The sequence below is a fragment of the Sebastes fasciatus genome, chromosome 12 (genome assembly GCF_043250625.1).
Source record: "Sebastes fasciatus isolate fSebFas1 chromosome 12, fSebFas1.pri, whole genome shotgun sequence".
In the NCBI taxonomy this organism is placed as follows: Eukaryota; Metazoa; Chordata; class Actinopteri; order Perciformes; family Sebastidae; genus Sebastes; species Sebastes fasciatus.
The window spans coordinates 12148673-12169495 of NC_133806.1; the positions used below are offsets into that span (position 1 = coordinate 12148673).

At 42.8% G+C, this 20823-nt stretch overlaps 2 protein-coding genes across 4 annotated transcripts in view; both read left to right on the plus strand.

Annotated features, from left to right (window-relative positions):
* Window positions 1–10955, plus strand: LOC141779865 (basal cell adhesion molecule). The gene is made up of 7 exons (XM_074654889.1): window positions 1–241; window positions 929–1050; window positions 1915–2113; window positions 3150–3295; window positions 5932–6076; window positions 9222–9366; window positions 10296–10955. Exons 1-7 carry the CDS (start codon window positions 190–192, stop codon window positions 10381–10383), a joined length of 897 nt encoding a protein of 298 aa, XP_074510990.1. The 5' UTR covers window positions 1–189; the 3' UTR covers window positions 10384–10955.
* A 5084-nt stretch (window positions 10956–16039) lies between these two features.
* Window positions 16040–20823, plus strand: part of cadm4 (cell adhesion molecule 4) — a 198029-nt gene continuing 193245 nt past the window's right edge. Inside the window, exon 1 of one of the 3 annotated variants that reach the window (XM_074654891.1) lies at window positions 16040–16439. In XM_074654891.1, the coding sequence (XP_074510992.1) occupies window positions 16364–16439 (76 nt within the window). In that variant the 5' untranslated portion in view covers window positions 16040–16363. The remainder of the gene's footprint in view (window positions 16440–20823) is intronic. The other 2 variants (XM_074654900.1, XM_074654896.1) reach the window with 2 other exon arrangements.

Sequence of the window (20823 nt, forward strand, 5' to 3'; positions counted from 1 at the left end):
GACAATATCATAATTTAGATGGTTATTTCTTTGTGTGTTCAGACTTTCTGTGAGCCTACTTCCTGAAACTGCAGAAGCCACACCTCCACCTCCTTATAAATAAATGCAGAGCAAACTTTCACTTCAGATAAGAAACTGCACAGGAGTGCACAGCATTTTTCTAATACTGAAAAGTTTGTGTTCACAGTCATGAAAGTACTTCTGGTTGCTGCGCTGGTCGCCCTGATTCATGGCAGTTATGGTAAATATGTTTTATTTTCTCATCCTGTCTCCTCAAACCAGTGAATTGTGTTGCTGCTCTGTAATGAGCTATTGGTTTGATCTTCTAGTGTGTTTCTGGTCTTTTTCCTCACAAATATATTCATACAGTTGCTATGTTGTGTGTGTGTGTGTGTGTGTTTGTGCCTGTTAGTCTGCTCGCCTGTCTGTTTCTCAGTGCGTATGTCCTCTGGAGAAAAGGGCTTTATTTTCTCTTCTGTCACACTGATGGGTTTCCCCTGGTGGTTACAAGACTCAAACAGGAAATGTTGGGGGAATTATCAAGGGACTGATGAAAAGAACAATTAAATATTTTTTTTTGTTTATACACACTGTGTACAGAGTCTTGTCTCTATAAAACTCACAGCTTATGTGAAAACATAATGTTTGTGTTGTGTAACATTTCTTTGCGTGAAGTGAAAGACAAACAACCTCTGTTGTCGTGCAAGTAAAGTGGAAGAACCTGTTTCTGGTCATGCGGCCGCGGTGACATTGAGCGTATTGGCAGTTTTCCCACAGGAGGCTGGAACAAATGTCAGGAAGGGAGCGGTTGTTTTCAAAGTGTTGCCCAGAACAGCAGCTCGATCCCCAGTGAGCCGACCCCGCTCCCACCCCTGTCTATTCATGTTGTGATCAATAACCTGCATGTGTAATCTCTGTCCACATGCAGCCACCCTGCTCATTAAAGGGCCAACCGAGCCGGTCCTGGAGGGAGACAGCATCACACTGGAGTGTCTGTACTCAGACTCTGAACGCAACATCAGCCAGGTCCATTTCGAGGTCTTCTCCCAGGTGAGCCATGGGAACAAAATGGGAGGAAATAGAGGAAAAGGTCAGGCCATGTTTGCTTACAACACTGCAGTGTTGCTAAGAAAGGCCAAAGTGATCAAGTGGTTTGTTATTGTTTGAATTATTAATTGATTTAATACTTCTTGTAGTGAAAAAATTTTGTTTTACATACAGGCTGATACTCAACATCGTCACTCACGTCATAACATTTACAGTCGGAACTAATTTGCACTGGCCGTCCCTACATGGGCAGTCAAATGCTCTATGTAAATATCACATCATCGAACAGCTGGCTGTCTGTGTAGCTCTGGCTTTTGGCGAGGAAAAACTGGCATGGCCATTTTCAAAGGGGTCCCTTGACCTCTGACCTCCAGATATGTGAATAAAAATGGGTTGTATGGGTACCCACGAGTCTCCCCTTTACAGACATGCCCACTTTATGATAATCACATTCAGTTTTGGGGCAAGTCATAGTCAAGTCAGCACACTGACACACTGACAGCTGTTGTTGCCTGTTGGGCTTGAGTTTGCCATGTTATGATTTGAGCATATTTATTATGCTAAATGCAGTACCTGTGAGGGTTTCTGGACAATATTTGTCATTGTTTTGTGTTGTTAATTGATTTCCAATAATAAATATATACATAAATTTGCATAAAGCAGCATATTTGCCCACTCCCATGTTGATAAGGGTATTAAATACTTGAAAAAAAACTTGAAGTACATTTTGAACAGATAACAAATGTGTGATTAATCATGGACAATCATGCCGTTATGAAACATTTTAATCCCATGACTAAAATCTTTACCATCCCTGCCTTTTAAGCTTAATAAAAGTCTTTCTTTGAATCTTTCTGTCTTCACCAGTACATGCGGAGATGGCGTACAGTTTGGGAGGGATCTATCTGCTTCTATTCGCTGGAAATCAAGCAGACTGCAGAGAGTCTAGTCCTGTCTATCCCCCGTGCTGGAAGGTACTATCAGGGGCCCTACCGCTGTGTGTCCGACGCCGAAAATGTGACTGAGCCAGACAGCTCCTCCCGGACGCTGGATTTCAAAGTGCATTGTGAGTGCCTGGGTTGCTATGGGTAGGAGGAACAATGACTCAGCGACACTGTATTTCCCTTTTGATAAATAACGCAACCTTAGAGTTTTCATATAGTCTGTGTCCTGCAGAGGCCAAAGAGATTTCTGCAAGAATCTGACAATAGGCAAAAATGTGAATTGCAAATAAGATACCCAGCTTCTGAGTTTGACTTTCCAATAAGGAAATGTGGGGCAGCATAACTGAGCGTACTGACAAAGAAGGAAGCATAAAAAGTACCTGACTGTACAAACAGTCTAGGTGAGAAGACGGAACAGAGAAAGACTCTCGCAATTTCCGTCATATTTCCAACCAGCAGGAGGTAAAGCACATTATTCAGACACTGTGGACACAGCTTTCTTCACAGTGAGGGATAGAAAAACACATTAATAGTTAATAAGACAAGACACATATGCAATGCAGCTGCAGAAAGTACAGATCCAGTGCAAACACGGTTATGTGTTGCTATGATGGGTTGACTATAGCCATTTCATTTCAAAGAAAAAGTGGAGCTCAAGTTTGAAGCTATCAGTGCAGGATATAGTTGCATGAAACGGCATCCATTGCGTAGTCAGTCAGATTATCAGTGTCCTCTATCTTCTCAGTGGCCATCAAATCGACCGTAATGCTGTTTGATAGGCTCCTCGGCCTCATGGGGGGAATCAATACGAGGCAAAGATTAGAATGGACTAAAGGACTGGAGAGAGGAGCCAGGAGCTGGATGGACGTGGGCCATCTATTGAGATGGAAGATGAGCCATTATTCACAACACTGCCTCTCTAAAGACTCCGATAAGATGAAGCCTATTATCATTATTATTGATTGCTTGGTACAGTCTGTGCCTTTGGGAGGCATTCATACTTGAGCCTGTATACTTAGAAGATCGGAGTGCTTAGCAGCTGCCGCCACTGTAAACATGTGTCCAGTCACGTCCTGATCTCTTGTAGAGGACGCTTCAGAATAAATGTCTTCCTTCATTAATGCTCGATCATTCTTCCTCTTTCCCGCTGGGTTTCAGATATGGGGGATCTGTCGCTGTACAGGGAAGGCTACACCAGCTACCTGGACGTCTCGCAGGAGCTAAAGGTGCGACTCGGGGAGGACGTGGTGGTGAAGTGCTCTGCCAGCTCATCAGAGAAGCCGAGCTACTTCTGGAATAAAGACGTGAGAAAGCCTCTGCACAGTGCCAGCGTCCTCATTATGCTGTTGGAAACTTGTCATTCTCTCTCCGGCTCCCTGCGCTTTCATGTGACCTCTTTATTTCTCTCCCGTCTTGTTCCAGTCTTTCTAGGTCCCTCTTTCTTTTAATTTTCTCTCCTCCTCTAACACTCTTCCTCTCCCCGAGTTCCTCAAACCACTTGTTCCCCCGCCTCGGCCGCCGTCTCTCCATCCCCTCCTCTGAAGAAGAAGTGCTCTGTATTTAAGTGACCGGTTGGCTTAGGCCCACCGCTCGCTGGGGATTGCAGCTTGCCCACTTACAGAGGATTAATAGTTTAATGAGGTCTAGACAAGAGCCAGTCAACCTGAAAACAATTATGTGGATAGATTTCTAATGATTTTTTCGTGTGCGTGTTTGGTTAACCAGTATTGAATTATTCAACTTGGCTCTTCGCTGGGCTAAGAAACCTTCGTCGAGGGAAATTAAGTCATCCCTGTGTAAAACGCCACAGTGACAATAGGCATGTAGAACAAGAAGTTGATGAGATACACGGTGCCCTTGTGGTGAGAAAGTTACATTACACTTTAAAGGTGTCATCAAAAGCATATAAGCACCATAGATTAGGGTCAATAGGGGCATACAACACCCAATAGTAAGTTTTATCATCTATTGACATGGTAGCTCATCGAAAGAAGGTATAAAAGAACAAAACAGCGACCTCTAGTGATCGCAGTAATTATGACATGCGCATAAGCGGAAGGCAGGCACTGTAGTATAGACAGCAGGAAACAACATATGTGGTGGGTATGATGGATGGGACACAACCAGTGGGCAACCTCCGGGGTCTGAGAAGTGAAGCCAATGCTGAAGTGCCTTAAACTTGCATTCTTTCTAATAGCCAGCAGGGGGCGACTCCTCTGGTTGCAAAAAGAAGTCTGATTGTATACAAGTCCATGAGAAAATGACCCTACTTCTCACTTGATTTATTACCTCAGTAAACTTTGTAAACATGAGTTTATGGTCTCAATCGCTAGTTTCAAATCTTCTTCATTACAGCATGATGTTGAAGTTTTGTTGCCTAAATCTAGAACGTGTTGCTTTTACGTTTCGCTTTCACTTTTACAACGTAGTAGGTGTAGTAGGCCCCTACTGACCCACATCTATGGCGCTTATAGCGACCGATTACGCCTATTTAATGGCCTGATAACAGTCCACTACCGCCACCAGCAAGTCACAGGTGTAATGAAGCTCCGCAACCATGGAGATATCTTGGGAACAGGCAGACGTAATTGCCAAGTTCCCCCTTTTGTTATTCTTTTTGATGTTGGCTCGGGGTTAATGTGCTTGTTAAAAGGTCACTGCTAATCCGGGTTTTAAATGGGCTTACAAGACCAAATCCAATTCATTGGACATTTTATACTGCTAATACTATTTGTCCTCCGCATGATCATATGTAGTGCTTTTTTTTGTCATTATTTGTTGAATATACGGCACTTTGATGAATAATAATATCTATTGTCAGCATGACTGACAGAGTTGGAATCACTTACCAACACTCATGATTAACCTGTCAATCTATTCGTGCTCCATTTAGTCACTTTGGAATTGTTCAAGATGAGATAGAGTGTTTGGTGGGTGTGTTTTCCTCTATATGTGTGTGACAGCTTACTGTACGTATGACAGGACTGGATATATGGGGCAGAAAGTGGCATCAGAATGGCCTACTTTGACAGACAGCCGCCGTGGGCTCATTGGCCCCCGGTAATAATGACAGCAGGACAGAGGCAGGAATGGGCCACTGCTTTGGGAGCCAGTGGATTTGCATACAAAATGCTGCTTTGGCCAGACCTGGCCTTTATGGGAAATCCTCTTAATTCAGATCCATTCAAATTGAAATGGACTTTCTTGGCAGGAGCTGCAGCTCCCAGGAGCCAAATCATTTGCATGGTGTAATGTCTTTTTTTTTTTTTTTTACCTCCTCCTCCTCCATGTTCGTTTGTTTTCCAATCCTAGTGTTTGGCCTATTATTTGTTTCCTCCCATGTCGGGCTCTATCTCATAATAGTGCTGCTATTTTTGTGTCAACAATTCATCCCGCTCCCTCGCCATCTCATTATGTGTTGTGTTAACAGTCTGTTGTCGCGGCTTCATTCTTTGCGGATGATGGTGTTATTTGGGTTATTGACTTGTGTCGATGTGTGTTCGTTCATTTACTGAGATTACTGTTCAGGTAAATACACTTAATTTAGGACTTTGGGAACTATTCTCTGAGGGGCCGTGCACCAGTTGTCTCTCTGTCTGTCCCACTTCCGTTGCCAATTTCTCCCTTTCTTGTCCTATTTTGTTCTCTGTTTGTCCATCTTTCACTTATACACACATCAGCCACTTTTCCTTCTCTTTCTCTATTTTACACTCCTCACATCTGACTGTTTCTGTTTCTCTCTCTTTTGCCAACTAGCATCGTCTATTCTCCATCTTTCTTGTGCTCTCAGCTCAGCACAATTTTAATTTGTTGGAGTTTGTTGATTCTCTTAGGGCTGCAAACAATCCAGCCAATATTTTCTTTTCGACTTTCTGCCCCGCTTTCTGTTTGCTCCCTTCTCCTGTATGCTCTCTTTTAAATCTCCATCTTTCTCTCACAGGGTGACGACTGGATCCTGCCTCTCTCCACGCTGACGCTGAAGAAGGTGACTGCGATGGATGGAGGCCAGTACACTTGCATGGCCCAGCATCCCTCTGTGGAGTCACTCAGCAAGAAACACACCATCAGCATCACGGTGCTGTCTGGTAAGAAAAGACTATAGATTTAACTGGACAAGTCCCATTGTCCTTTACACTGTATAGAGCGGTTGTTTCCCAACTTCCTCTTTCTAAGAACTGGTATGGGATTTCTTTGTAACTGTAGGGAAATGCTGCTCTCCACTCCCTCTAAGCATAAACAAAAAAACGTTGTGTTCTACTTCCTTTTCAATCAACCGCTTAAATGTTACTAGACAGGTCACCTGTTTGTGTGCAATTACGTCATCAGGAGCATAAGCAGAAGTTGTCATTTGTGAAAGTGTGAAACCTTTAAAGCCCTGCTTTTCTAAAGAAGCAGTAAAGAGGTCATGGTTTAATTTATCTGCACACAAGAATGATAATAATAAGTAGGAAAAAGACTGCTATTCTAAGAGAGATGAAGACATTTATGAAAACACCTCACATAAAGAAAGGTGACAAAGAAGTCCAAAATTAAATTACCTTTAAAATGTCAAATGAAAGTAGGTGAGATGATACCAGAGGACATTAATACATTTAAAATAATATAAATAAATGGCCATGACAGAACTACACCGACTTTAAAGGATAAGAGTATAATTATTGGATATAGAGTAAAAGAAGCAATGGTTTTATCTGACCTTTTGATTTTTTTTTTCTTTTGACAGAAATGTCAAGTCAAACATAAAGGCACTCTAGAGCAGAGGTTCTCAACCTTTTCTAACTTAAAGGGGACATGTCATGAAAAACTCACTTTTCCAGTGCTTGTGCACATACATTTGGGTATCTGGAGTGCCTACCAACCCACAAACTGTGAAATAAGACAACCCAATCAATTTTTTTGTGGGCTGCCTAGATCAGAAAACATGTGATTCAACAAGCCATTCAGATTTGGCTTCCCTTCCTATGTCACATGCAGGCTCATTAGAATATATCGCCCACACGTTGACAACTACCTTTGCAAAGGTGCACCATATTTTTCTCGCAAGCCAATTAGAGCAGACTGAGCTTTTTTGGGAGGGGGGCTTAAAGGGACAGGTCCTAAAACGTAGCGTTTCAGACAGAGGGTGAATACAGGTATATTCAGACAGACGGTATGAGAAGAATAATATGTTTTTTGAACATTAAAGGGGAACAACGCCCATTTTCAAAATCCATGCATGTTCGTCCTATGGTCTGTGACAGTCCAAAAAAAACATTAGTAAACTTGAACAACTCTCCAAAATCCCAAAATTGCAAACGACTGCTAAAACTGAAACTTGTGATGTCATAGGGTATCAAGTCTGGAGCTGCTCTATAGACAATGAATTGGGAGAGGTGTTATAGACAACACTGAGAGCACCCAGGGGAACGTTCTGTCTATATGGGAAAATGTTCTGTTTCCCAACTGAGAAGAGACTCCAACATCACTTCAAGGGAACGCTGGCTAGCTAACAATGGCAAAACATGCATTTTAATTTGACATTTGCTCCTTAACTTCTCTCCTACATGGGCTGAACAAAAAAGCATTTTCAAAAGGCATAATTTCCATAAGGGCCTGCTTCATGCATGAATTATTTCGTAAGACTTGAAGTTTATTGAATTTTAAATTTAAAACAACACAAAACGACATCATAGAAAAACCAACAACACAATCCCTGAATGCCAGACAGAAGAAAGAAAAAATAATAATAAAATTAAAATTAAATAAATAAAACAAAATAGGTGAAGATTATCTTATAGTAAAATATAAATAAAAGCAAACAGACAATAACTAAATAACCCCAAAATTAAGGTATATCAAAGTTACAGCATTGACATGTTCAGTAAATTTGTCAGATGACAACCGTACCACGGTTAGTTATCCACTCAAAGTCCTTAAATGATGAATGTTTAATTAGTGTCCATGTAATGTTTTTATATTTATGTGAATTCTTGAGCAAATAAGTAGCTTTGTACCAAAACATTTAATTGTAACCATTTGGCAGTACCTTCGCCACCCACTAGAGGGCGCTGTGAAGCCCACCACGGCTGCTCTAGAGCACTCGGCGAAGAGTTTAGAGTTTCGTTATAAATACTTGTGAGCCACGAGAAACTGAAATTTGCGAGCAGCCGATTGGTTGCTGTACTTTTGTTATTTTATTTTAACTTTTTTTGTTATATTTTCCAAATGATGTTGTATAGTCATCTGAGATTTAGATGCACCCGTGGGACTTTCTAACATCACGAGAAAGTATACAGTACCTTACAGTGCATGATAATGATAGGTGAAAGTCGGGTTTTTCTTTGTCTGTATGACTGACAAACTGTCTTATTTCTCATGAAACGTGAAGATTGCATTCAAGTGGACAACTAATTTCATTACAACATTCCAGCTAATCCAATTTACGGCACTTCATCCGTCTTCATCATCTTTATCAGTGACCTGTGAGATGACTGCACTGTGTTAATGCACTGCAGTTTTCAAACACCGTCCTCTCCCCCCAGTAGGATTCATAAGCCTTGTGATTTCAATCGTCGAAATTATGCAACCTCTAAAAATGCAATTAAGCCAATGCATGTTATTTATTATGCTAGAGTTGTCTTATTACTTCTGCAATTGACTCACTGGTCATTGAGCTCCACAGTTTCTCCAGTATTTTCTCTGAAGCACATGTAGTAATTAAAAAGGTAATCATCTCTAGATGCTGGAAGGATGTTTGCTCATCCTTGAAGGTATGGTGAGCAAAACGCTGCGTGTTACCGCTGTTGCTTTGAAGTTGCACTACAATAGCAGTACAAACCTTAAGCAAACACTCCTGTTGCCAAGAAATCCTCTTAACATAAGGAAGAATTCAAAGCATGTGTTTGTTGCTGCCTCAAATCCTCATAGCCATAACTCTTCAATCTTTGTCCACTACTCTAAAGAAAGGTTTTAGAACATAAGGTTCACGAAATCTGCAAATGTATGTCATTTGTAAATGTATGCACATGCAGGGGATAACTTCTCAAATTGTAAAAAGCAGACGTCTTGAAGATCACTGCTGTGTCCGACAGCACGGTCGTCTGAACTCTGCACAGACGCTCTTTTCTTCCACAAACAAACAGGAGGATGCCTTTAGAAGCTTTGCCTGGAGGCAGGAAGCTTGTAGTTTTGCTGATTTCCGAGTCCGTGTGATGCATGTCTCCCTTCATGTCTGACTGATCTGTCCCACAGAGGATGCCCCCTGGTACGCGTCTAGTAATGGCCGTCTCATGTTGATGACCTCAGCGGCGGCTGTCTCTCTCCTGGTGTTCATCCTCTCCATGACTGTATTCCTGTGCCGCAGGGCCAAGCAGGCCAGGACCAGCAAGGGACCCATGTAAGAAACAACTGCTGTCCGCTCCTCTCATACATAATAAGCATCTTTTTAAATCAAAATCAGATGGATAACGTGCCTCTGAATGCGAGGGGAGTGTTTGTGCGCCTGTGTGATTGTTTGATTTCTTTACTGCACTTTATCCACACTCACCTTCCTATATTCCCTCTCTCCTCCCGCAGTTTGACTTCATATTACGGATATGGTTATTGCTGCAATATTTCATTCTGTCTCATGTGATAGAACCAAGGCCATTTCGGTTACAGAGTGTGTTTTGGTGCGTGTGTATACTTCACATTGTGTATTTGTTATGTATTGCCAAGCTATCTTGCATAAATCCTTTCCACACACGTGCAGACGAGCGCTGGTGTGCTTTTATGCTGACCCCGTCCTTGATCTCTTCCGTGCTTCCTCCTCTCCCATGTGTTTCAGCACACGTTCTGCTCGTGAAAAGCCTGGGCTAATAGCGGCAGCTTTTATTCTGTGATAAAGTATATATATATATATATAAAGGCGACAGCAATGATAAGAGCAGTAACGGAAGTCCCATTAAACTCATTGCTGACAGCATGCCAATGTGCACCGTGACCCCACGCAGCTTCGCTCATTAACTTCTTTCCCACATGAGCTGCTTTTTCAATAGGCATAATTTCTATAAGGGCCTGCTTCATACATGGTTTCTGTGTCTCTGTGGTGGCATTCGGATAGAAGAAAAAGGTTTGATTCTTTTGTGGCCGCTGTGCTGCCATGTGTTTATGAGCATGTGTGTATGAAAAGAGAGACAGAGAGCTAAAGAGAGAAAAATGGACTTTCACATCGTGGCTCCATCGCTCGGTTCTAGTCTATAATTTCCTCACTTATACTTCTCCAGTGCTTACTGGGAGGTCGATATACTGATAATAATGCTCCTCTGTCTTTCCTTCTCTCGCCAGTGACGACAAGTCTCAGAAGAAGCCCATCTACAAAGCCAGTGTTGAGTCCCTGCCCTCCACCTGCGGAGACAAACAACCTCTGGTTTGACTGCCCAGCCAGGTGGAAGCATGAAGAAGGGAGGAGGAAGATGGAGCGAGCGGCGAGGAAAATGGGAGTGGGTGGCCAGAAAATGAGGGATGGTGTAGAAGGGCTACTTAGAGAGGGAAGATGTGCAGTATACTGCATGAGGGAGGAAATGAGGGAAGCAAAGAGGGATATTTGGAGACTGCAAGGAAGGGAGAGCTTAAAAAACTTAAGGGCAAATGATTGCTTTAGAGACTCAGAAGCTGCTTTGCTTGTGTGCGTAGGCTGTACTTATGCATCCTGGACAGCAAAGGTGGGCAATTTTCTCTTCATTTATTCTGCAGCGTGGAAAATGGTGAGCTACATTCTTAGGGAAATGGTGGGAGATTCATCTTGTGTACTGTATGAGCTGTAAAGACTCCACATGCAATTCCCTCTTTTCTGTTGCAAACATAATTGCTCAGCTGTGTATTATGAATGGGTGATAGGACAAGGTTTTATTTTGTTGATTTTGTTTCCCTTTCAACCTCGTTTTTTCCACACCAGAACCAGCTCAAAGCATCTGTGGGAAGGTTATTATAATCTCTTTTACTGTGACAGCTCTCAAGCGCATTGCACTCTACTATTTAATTTACTGTACTTTGGATTTCTTTGATATTAAATGGCTTTCAGAAAAAATATTATTTGCTGTCCTCCTGCGTGCGCCATTGATTTTGTTCCATTTTAGAGACACAAAAGAGGTTGGGGAGTATTGACAACGTGGTGAAAGCTGGACATGCACCGCTTCTCTATTCAATGCCATCTCAGACTTGCATCAGGTTGTTTACCAACCTTCCCTTTCAGTCTGTGAGACCTTAGTCTGAGGCAATGACCTTTACTCAAAGTGCTGTGCCTGTGCATGCTTGCGTTTCTTCCAATCTGCCTGCAGGCACAAACCCATTCTCAGTCAGTTCAGCTAACAAACACGTGTGAACTAAAAACTCACACTCGCACGCGGTGAGAATAAAGTCAGGTAACCTTGAAACTTTAAAGAGTACTGCTAGTTCTCCTTCAATATGAACTAGTCTATTCTGATTCCCCCTCCAAACTAACCATCATAGACTACAACTTCATCTTTTTAATTTTCTCCTCTGCTGCCTTGTAACCCTTAACGCCGTGCCACAGCACCATCGCTTATTACCATAACCGTGCTCGTAATGCAGTGGATTTCATTACGCTTGTCTGTTGAAGTTATGTTGGGTTTTATGCGGTTTTATTATCGGTGTGTGGTTGACCGTAGGCCGCCGTTAATAATGGGCGAAGCGGCAGTTTAACAATGACACTCCATTAACGTGTGCATGCGCCACAGAGCACCGCCAGGATAATGTTATTAAACTGATTATTCAAACCCCCCCCCATGTACAGCTCGCCTCTGCTGCAGACACTCTTTGTCAAGCATTTTACAGACTTCCTTGTTTTCCTTTTCCCAACTCTACTTACTTAATTTAAGTCTTATGTTAAGCCCAGGAATAAAGAGACAACAGATGGGGGCGACTTTAACCAAAACAGTTTGAAAAATCTTCACGCTCTGTAGGAAAAAAATACAATGTTGTAAATTTGAAATGCCCTCCTGCATATGAAATGCCAGCGAGCACCATCGTGTTTTGGCCTTTGAGTCAGTCATGAGTGAAAAGCCGCTGCGTGCTCCCCGGTGGGCTTTGGTTCCTGGGGCTTTAACCGGTTGGCCACAAAAGACAAGATTATGTATCAGGAATTTCACACAGTGGAGGTGTCCCTGAGGTACAGGGCTCTGGTTGGGAGGGAGAGAGGTGTAGTTTACAGAGACATTTTGACCTTGATAGTGCCTCATGGATAAACCACCGGACAACAGCTCAGGGCGATGCAGGAGCTGTGCAGAGAATACCGAGCAGCCGAAATGTTCTGTCTGGTGGCAGGATGAAGATCTGTGACAATAAAGTCTGGCAACTTCTCACTAGTTAGTCAGGTAGGCAAACGTCCTGACAGCCCTCACTGACCTACAAGTAAAGGTGAATTATACCAAACATGTCCCCTCATTGACTAATGCAACAAAGAGCCAGGCATTTGTAACTGTGTGCCATCGCCCACTGCTGTTCTCGTCACGGTCACTTGGTTTTGTATGTTCATACCGCATATGTTGTGTCAAATGGCTGAAAATGAAGGAGTGGAGTTCGTTGGAGAAGCAGGTGTTTTCCCCTCATTACTTCCTGACAATGCCCCATCTGGTGCGGGGGAGCTGCTGCCTGCCTGCCACCGACTCCCTGCCAACTGGGGAACAAACACTCGCAGAGAGGCTGACAGGGAAAAATGGGGTGGGATGGGAATTGGGAAATGAGTTGGGCAGATACTATCCTCGCCAAAACAACAAGGTTACAACTTGTGTCGAGAACGAAAAATCAAGGCGCGAGAGGAGAGAGCCCCGAAGCTGAGACTTCACACAGATCCATCCACGCAAAAAGAGGTCAGATAAGAGTTCAAACAACTTTGTGGAAGTCAAGGGAAGAAATATTAATATTAATGCTAATAGACTGCTTTGATGCTTTACTGCCTGTTTGAACTTTTCTGACTGTTTGAACCAAACTGACTAAAGTGTCAGGATTCGTGTCAGATGAGAGAGAGGCCTAAGCAGATTTGAGACCCATGACATGCTATTCCTGAAGTTACCTGCAGGGGGCGCCAAAGATGTTTTTTAAAAAAAGATGCCTTTAAGCCTGGGAGGCCATAAACCCATGGTATCAAACTACTATGAGGGGGAAAAAAGAGATGTGGAGAGAGAAACAATTTTCATAATGAAGCAGCGCTCCCTGACTGGAAAACACAATTATGGGCAAACTGTGGCCACAGCATGAGGGTGGAGTTAAAGAGCCTTTAGCGGGGCCTAATAGACCCTGACTACAGATGAGCAGAAACGCTGGTTCGTCCGAAGCACAAGTTTTTGTTCCGGACCATTACTGTCATTGTGAATGGTGATTTAACCGAATACACTCAGGTCTGTTCCCTGCTCTCCTTGATGAGTCCTATATGCACATTTTGGAGACAAAACAGCTTCTGCGACAGAATGCCTCCTAATCTCAATGCACTTAAAGACTGCTTGCTTCACATAGCCTATTCTGATTTGGCAGAGAGTCAATATATTCCTCCAGTTTGAAACACCACATAGGCAAATAATCATTAAAAAAAGAAAATTAATCTTACAGAAAATAATTGTTTGCCATCATTTCAGCCTTAAAGGGTAACTTTGGAAGCTATTTCAATCAATCAATCAAAAACTTTATTGTCATTATTCTAGCGTTACGAAATTGCAGTTGCCTCAACCCTCAAATGGTGCAATATTAAAAGACTTCACACATATTTATAAGGAATAAATGAGGCATGAATGAATGATTTTCAACATAGACCCTTTTTTCCCATGTTTTTGTGTCTAACTGACTAAAAATGGGGACAACAATTTCTGAAATTGGTCTAGTATTGGGGAAACTGCTGCAGACTTGGCAATGGCTAAACAGGCTGCAATGTAATCCTATCGAGGCAACTCTCACGTCAATGTACATTCACTAAAAGTGCTTGTTTTTTTCCCACTGACAGGCTCTGGTTGTTATTATAAGTGCCTGACAACATTATGGAAAGAGTCTTGTTAAAGAACATATATTGATAAGAGATGAAAGTCAATTGCTCGTTCCATTGCAACATGCAATGGAATTGCAAAGCTACGCTTCTGCCATTTCACACTACCGGACGCCAGTAAAACGTTCCCTAAAAAGTGCTGTTCAAAAGACAAAATGATTTCTATTCTATTGTCATAATCTACCGAAATGGCCTGTGTTGAACATCCATCCATCCATCATCTATTAAATAATAAAATAAGGAAATATTGAATAAAATATTATTAATATAATAAGCGGTTTCAGTCCAAAATGGTGGCAGCGGCTGTTGTAAAAAAAAAAAAAGAGTTTCTTCTCCTTGCTTCTATACTCTTTAGTCTCGTTCAAGAAGAAGAAGAAGAAGAAGAAGAAGAAGAAGGAAATGAAAGTGCTAATCAGGCAGAGTTTGTGGTGTTGTCTAAATTTGTCAATATCATGGCTGAATATTCAGATAATTACAACAATGTGGACGAGGTCTTTGAATGTAACGTTAATTGCCGCCCGTATTTATTCAGCAAGGCCTCCAGGATGAAGAGCAAATTGAAGAGCAGATGAAGAGTGAACAGTGGACAAGGAGAAAGAGAGAGGAGGATGAACTATAGCTCATGTTAGCTGCTACAAGGCCGTGAAACTGGGCAGACTGGTGTTCCTCTCGGTGCTGGACCACAATGCCCACTGAGGAAGGATGCTAGAAATAGTGGGACATGTTGCTGACAACGAGATTTCCCAACGAGACTTTTTTCCTTGGGCAGGACTTGGACACAACAATAAACACCAGATCAAGCGAAAGGTAAGAAACAACGTTATATGTGTCTGAAGGGTCCATCATGTGGTCAGACACTTCAAATAACAATATGAGGGGCAAAAAACAAGCACTTTTAGTGAACGTTAAAGCTGCACAATTGCTCTTGCAACTCGTTTCGCTATATAATATATATATATATATATATATATATATATATATATATAAAATAATAATAATAAATAAAATAAAATATATATAAATAAAATAAAATATAAATTGGTATTTTATGTATATATATATATAAAATAAAATAAAATAAAATAAATATAATAATAATAATAAATAAAATAAAATATATATAAATAAAATAAAATATAAATTGGTATTATATATATATATTTTTTATATTTATTTTTTTATTTGTACTGACATTTTTGGTAAGATATATATATATATATATATATATATATATATATATATATATAATACCAATTTAAAAATGGTGTCCCCATGAGTCACTTAGACATAGAAACATGTGAAAATAGGCTTGAAAAATACTTTAAAATGTGTAAAAAGGTGAGTCTTTATTATAGGCTATAAGACAAACAGATGAATCAGCACATAGCCTCTAGCCTATCTGCTGATTAAACTGCAATAATAACATCGAAAGTGACTTTCAGAACGCAATAAATGACTGCAACATTATTATTGCCCCTTCAAAACAATAAACATCTGCTTCATAATTTCGTCATCTTACTCTCATTGTGCCACACACACACATCATAATTTTCGGTGCGCGCAACTGAATTCCAAATAAATTGGTTATTTGCGTCGGGGAAATTAATGATGGTTATCAATCATATTTAGAGAGCGAATTGATTTCAATTAATTGGGAAGATGCATCCCTTTCTTCCCTCCCCCTTCTCTCTCTCTCTCTCATCCACACACCCCTCCTCCTCCTCCACCTGCTCCTGCTCTCTGCGATTGGTCGATATATATATATTTCTTTTTTTCTTTCCTCATAACAAAATAAAATAAAATGGAATATGGATAAAACAAAATGGAGAGAAAAATAAATTAAAAAAATAAATAAATAAACGTTTCGCTATATAATACTGATATATATATATAATATAATATATAATACCAATTTCTCTCTCTCTCATCCACACACCCCTCCTCCTCCTCCACCTGCCCCTGCTCTCTGCTGATTGGCTGCAGCAGCACGCACAGTCCCGCCCCTATTGGCAAAGCTTTTAAATATATTTACAATGTAAAGTAACCAAGAAAAACCGGCCAAGCCATCACAGTCAGGCATACCGAGACACAGAGAGAGAGAGAGAGCGAGAGAGAGAGAGAGAAAGTGTGTGTGTGTGTAAAGACCTGCCACTGAGCGCTGCTTGACAAAACACACACACACTCGTTTTACGCACAGTCCTCACACACACACACACATATCCACATCCACACAGACGCTGAAGGCGCTGTCGGTGAGAGTGAACCTGCGGGTTCATGTCACTCTGATTTCTTCTCCTATAGCAAGAGGAATAAAACCGAGGAAGAGAATCACACAGAAGAAGAGGAATATCACAGCAGCGAGATGGCTTTCGCGACCGTGTGGAACTACTGCGTCCCTCTCACCACCATCATCTTCGTCGCCTGCCTGGTGCGCACCGGTAAGAGACTGAATGAGTGTGATGTTTGATGTGAAGGAGAAGAAGAGTGTTAAGCCACCTCGATGTGTGTTGTGGTGGCTTTTGCAGTGCAAGTTTGCTTAAGTCCTGAATAAGGAGGAAGGAGACGCTCACCACGCTGGGACATAAGAAACACGTGCAGTTCTTCCAGTTTTTCCAATCATCCTGCGGACTATACTGTTAATATTCACCATCCACAGGGTGATTAGATTCAAAAGCCCAGTGCGCAAGTCTGGGCTACATCCGTTTTTGCTATTTAGGGGAATGAGTCATTGTGTTGACCACTTCTCGAAAAATGGTCAAGCTGGGAAAAACCCCTCAAAACAACACAAAAGCAAAAGTGAAAGGCATGCAGGATATAGCTTTCACTTTTTCTTGCCCCATGCAGAAAAATGGTATGAAATCATCCCATGCTCTGTTGTCATTGTGATTATTTATATTATTGTATCTTAGCTGCTGGATCCTCCCTGGAGACATATATGTGCATACAGCACATGCATGTATAGAGAGAATATTCTGACAGCTACCTTGAGAGAGCTCATAACAACAAATCCCCGCAGTGGACCAGACGTGTGTCACACTCCAGCAGACCCAGGAGTGCTGCTTTTTATATTCTGCAGCAGCAGTTGGAGGGACTGAGAGGACCTTTGAGACCTCACCTTATCAGATACAATAACATCTAACAATCAGTTGCCTTGTAATGGCACCTGCAGTGCCTTTTTCTTTTTTTGGTGTGTGTTGCGTTTACTCTCAGTCTGGGATGGTCCTGCATTGCTCCCTCATGGGGCACAGTATACTCCATGATCACTCCCCCTATAACAAGTGCATCTGCTGCAAAAAACAGGGATTTGGATTGGGCTCAATCGCGAGCAACTTTAGCCCTCACGGTGTTTTGTGCCATCTGCTCGGATGTGGTAAAAAAAACCAGTCTCATATAACAAACCTTATTAAAATCCAACCCAGAGCTCCAGTGATTCTGGCTGAGCATGCATGGCAAAGATGGAAGTGCACACTGATTTGCTTCCTGTGGTTGTTGTTGTTGTGGGGGCTTTTGTTTACGTTGTCCTGAGGCTGTGAGGAGGGTTAAATGCTAGGTCGGACATTGTCACAGTCAGACCTGTGCTGTGCTGTGTTGTGATGATGTCTCTTTTCCATAGGGAGCGCTACATTGCTCCGTAGCCTTTCCTCCGGCTGCACTGATACCAACCTCTCCATGGCCTGCCGTATTGATTTCTTCCCTTGTGTGGATCTATTTGTACGTCTGCTCGGCTGATTTATGCATAAGCGTGTAGGCGTTTGTATATCGGTCTAACTGTGTAAGAGCTTTGTGTCCGTCCGTTTTATGAACATGCTTGTGTGATGCATGTTAATGTGCTTTATGTGTGTGCTGCTGCTTACAGTGCCGGGTTTTGCCTGAGCTGCAGGCAACCTCTGCTGGGGGCTGCTCACTGATCACTGTCATTAATCTAGCCACTGACAGGGGCCCGGGAGAGACAGGGGACCGTGGGGGGTGGAGGGGTGTTACAGGCAGGGGGGGTTGGTGGATGGAGGAAGGGAAGGAAGGAAGGAGAGAAGGAAGGAAGTGTTGAGACGGTCTGTTTCCATGTGTTAAGAAAAAATTCTGATAACAAATCAGCATGTCTCTGTAATTTTGTTTTCCCTCCGTGGAGGAAAAAAATGGCAAAACTAATCTAGCAGAAAGGAGAGAAAAGGTGGGAGGGCGATGGGGGTTGTTATTATGCCAGGATCGAGATGGACAGATTGATTGGGCAGATAGACGGATGAGCAGACAGATAGATTGAGAGGGTGCTGTGAAGATGGCGAGGCTGGGAGACTTGGCCCTCCTTTTGAGGAACGATGGAAGGGGATGGAGGGATGGAGGGAGCGAGGAAAGGCAGAAAAGAGCGAGGGAGAGTGGGAGAAGAAAGGCAGAAAGACTTCATAGTGTGTCTGACGGGCAGGCCTGCGGGGACACACACACACGCACAATCACTCGCACACAGAGTGTGTTTGTGCACCGAGTGCATGGCTTTGTGGGGGTGGCTGATCCACAGCAGCTGTGGGGCCAAACTCAAACCTCACGTACAGTAACAAATGCTGTTAACTCCACCTCGGCTTGCTTGGCCACCCTTAAACCGCCACAATCACTTCCATTCTCCCACCTCCTCCCCATTCCTCTCCTATATATGCCTCCATTACCACCTGCCTTATCGCTGTGGGCACTAAATCACCTCCATTTGTTTATTTGAATGTGTGCAATGAGAGCCATCCGTTCTGAGCTTGTTCCACATCACGCTGTTTGGACCTTGGCTGGGGCTCTGGCTGGTTGAAAAACGGCAGCAGTTGAACGTACTTGTGGGAGGAGATTTGAATACCAATTATAGCTGGTATATGTGTGCGGGCACACACACACACACACACACACACTCTCGCACACACACACACACACACAGAGGCCACGCATAAATCAATGTCGCTGTGAGTCACAGGAGGGAGACTTGGCGTGTAAACACAAACATCAAGGGAAATGCTGCACACACAAAAAAAAATCTGAGCACACGTGTGCACACACACATTCACCTTGCTTACAAACCGCTTGCGTTGTACATTAGTTTCTTTTGAACATTGGAATAGGACTGCTAATGCAAGAGTTTTGCCTGAGCCCTATCACATTTTTTGATGCTTGTCAGACGCAGTTTGCATCATGCCACGAGTTGCGAGATTGCCTTTTTCACTTTCCTCCACATTGCGCAGCGCTTGCTATTTCAGCGCCTTTCTTTGTTCTCATAATGCGCTGAAAAAGTCTTCACAGTAAAGCCAAGGTTTATCCTTTGATCCGAACCTTGGAGGATAATTCAGCCCCCCCCCCCCCAAAAATAAAATAAACTTGTCGACAGTTTAATTAAAAAGAGCGAGACCTCCCTTCCTCGCTCTCTGCCCCGCCATCTGCTGGTTCACGGTGTAAATTTGAGCTGGGCGCACAATCAGATTTCACTGCTCCATTCCCGTTTTCTTTTTTTTTCCTGTGATTCCCTGTCTTTTGTAGGTCTAAATAATTGGACAAGCTGAACTTGGCAGACGTTGCTGGCATGCCCGTCAACACAAAAGAAGCTGAAATTAGCCTCTTTAAAAAAACCAAAAACTGCCTACTGCTGTCGTGCGCGGCCCTGTTTGATCAGCCGATGAAGCCTTAAAGGGTCCTGACAGGGTGGCCCACTATCTCAGCGGAGCAACTGCTCACACATAAGCTCCATAAACAAATTGGACCGTGTCGCTTTTTGGGCGAGTCATGACTGAGAGAGTTGCGGAGCTCAGTGTGGGCTGGTTTTATTCTCCCCTGGGCTTTTATGGGTCCATTACTCAGAAGCAGGAGAAGTTCTTGGGCTCACCGTTTAGTGCAGGTGATGTATTTTACAGTAATTATCTCCTAATCTGCCCCCTAGTCTTCAATGAGATCCATAACTCCTTGTTTTACTGTTGTTTCACACAATGATCGCATCTCAATAACCTCCTCCAGCATTATAGACTAAGTCCAGAGAGGATTTTCATTTCTACATAGACTTAAATAGAAATAAAGGGAAATAAGACATGACAAGTCAGTTCGTTTCCCCTGCAAGGACACATCATTTGACGTGGCCGTCTCTTCTCACATCCTGTTTTTGTCCTCACCGAGAGGTTCATGTAAAAACAGAATGCATGAGGCGCAGTGATGGAAAGGGGCTCGCAAAGACACCAATTGGTAATTGAAGCCTTATATCTCATTTGACCATTTGTTTAATTGTCCATTAGCGAAACTTTCTGTCAATCTAATCAGGCCGGCGCTAATGTAGAAACACTCTTTATAGCTGCCACCTCATCTCCTTCCCATTACTATTCCCTAGACAGCGCCGCTTGTGATTATCATAATGGTGATCTATGTCGTCCTTACGTGTCGCTCTCTGAGAACAACTGGCGTTTCACCAACTTTGTCGCTGAAGTTTTTTAATGCTGAGTGGGATGCCAAGGACGTCTCCTCCATTTGCTGGCATCAGAAGGCTGCCAATCAATCCCAGCGCTTTTTTAACTCCATCTGATCTGATTGGCTCGGCGCAAAAGCAAAAAACACCCTCCTCCTCCTCTTCGGGTGCAGCTTTCCGTACTGTGACCTGGCGTCCCCTGAGCAAGCAGCTTTTTCTCCAGCCGCTGACCCCGCTCGCTGTATATTTGTCTTTGCCACGGGAGTGTGAAATCAGTAAACAGCGATTCCCTCCGCGCTGCTTTCTTGGCACTGCACACAAAGGCAGTTGCTATGTATTCTTCCTGCTGGTGTACGAGGTGTGCTAATGTTTTAAGCCAGTCATAGTTGAATTGTGGTCGGGGGAAACTG

Excerpts from the sequence above, each read along its gene's own strand:
- LOC141779865 (XM_074654889.1), top strand. The coding sequence starts at position 190 with ATGAAAGTACTTCTGGTTGCTGCGCTGGTCGCCCTGATTCATGGCAGT. Across the intron at positions 242-928 it reads CCTGATTCATGGCAGTTATG|CCACCCTGCTCATTAAAGGG; the intron begins GTAAATATGTTT and ends GTCCACATGCAG. Across the intron at positions 9,367-10,295 it reads AGGACCAGCAAGGGACCCAT|TGACGACAAGTCTCAGAAGA; the intron begins GTAAGAAACAAC and ends TTCTCTCGCCAG.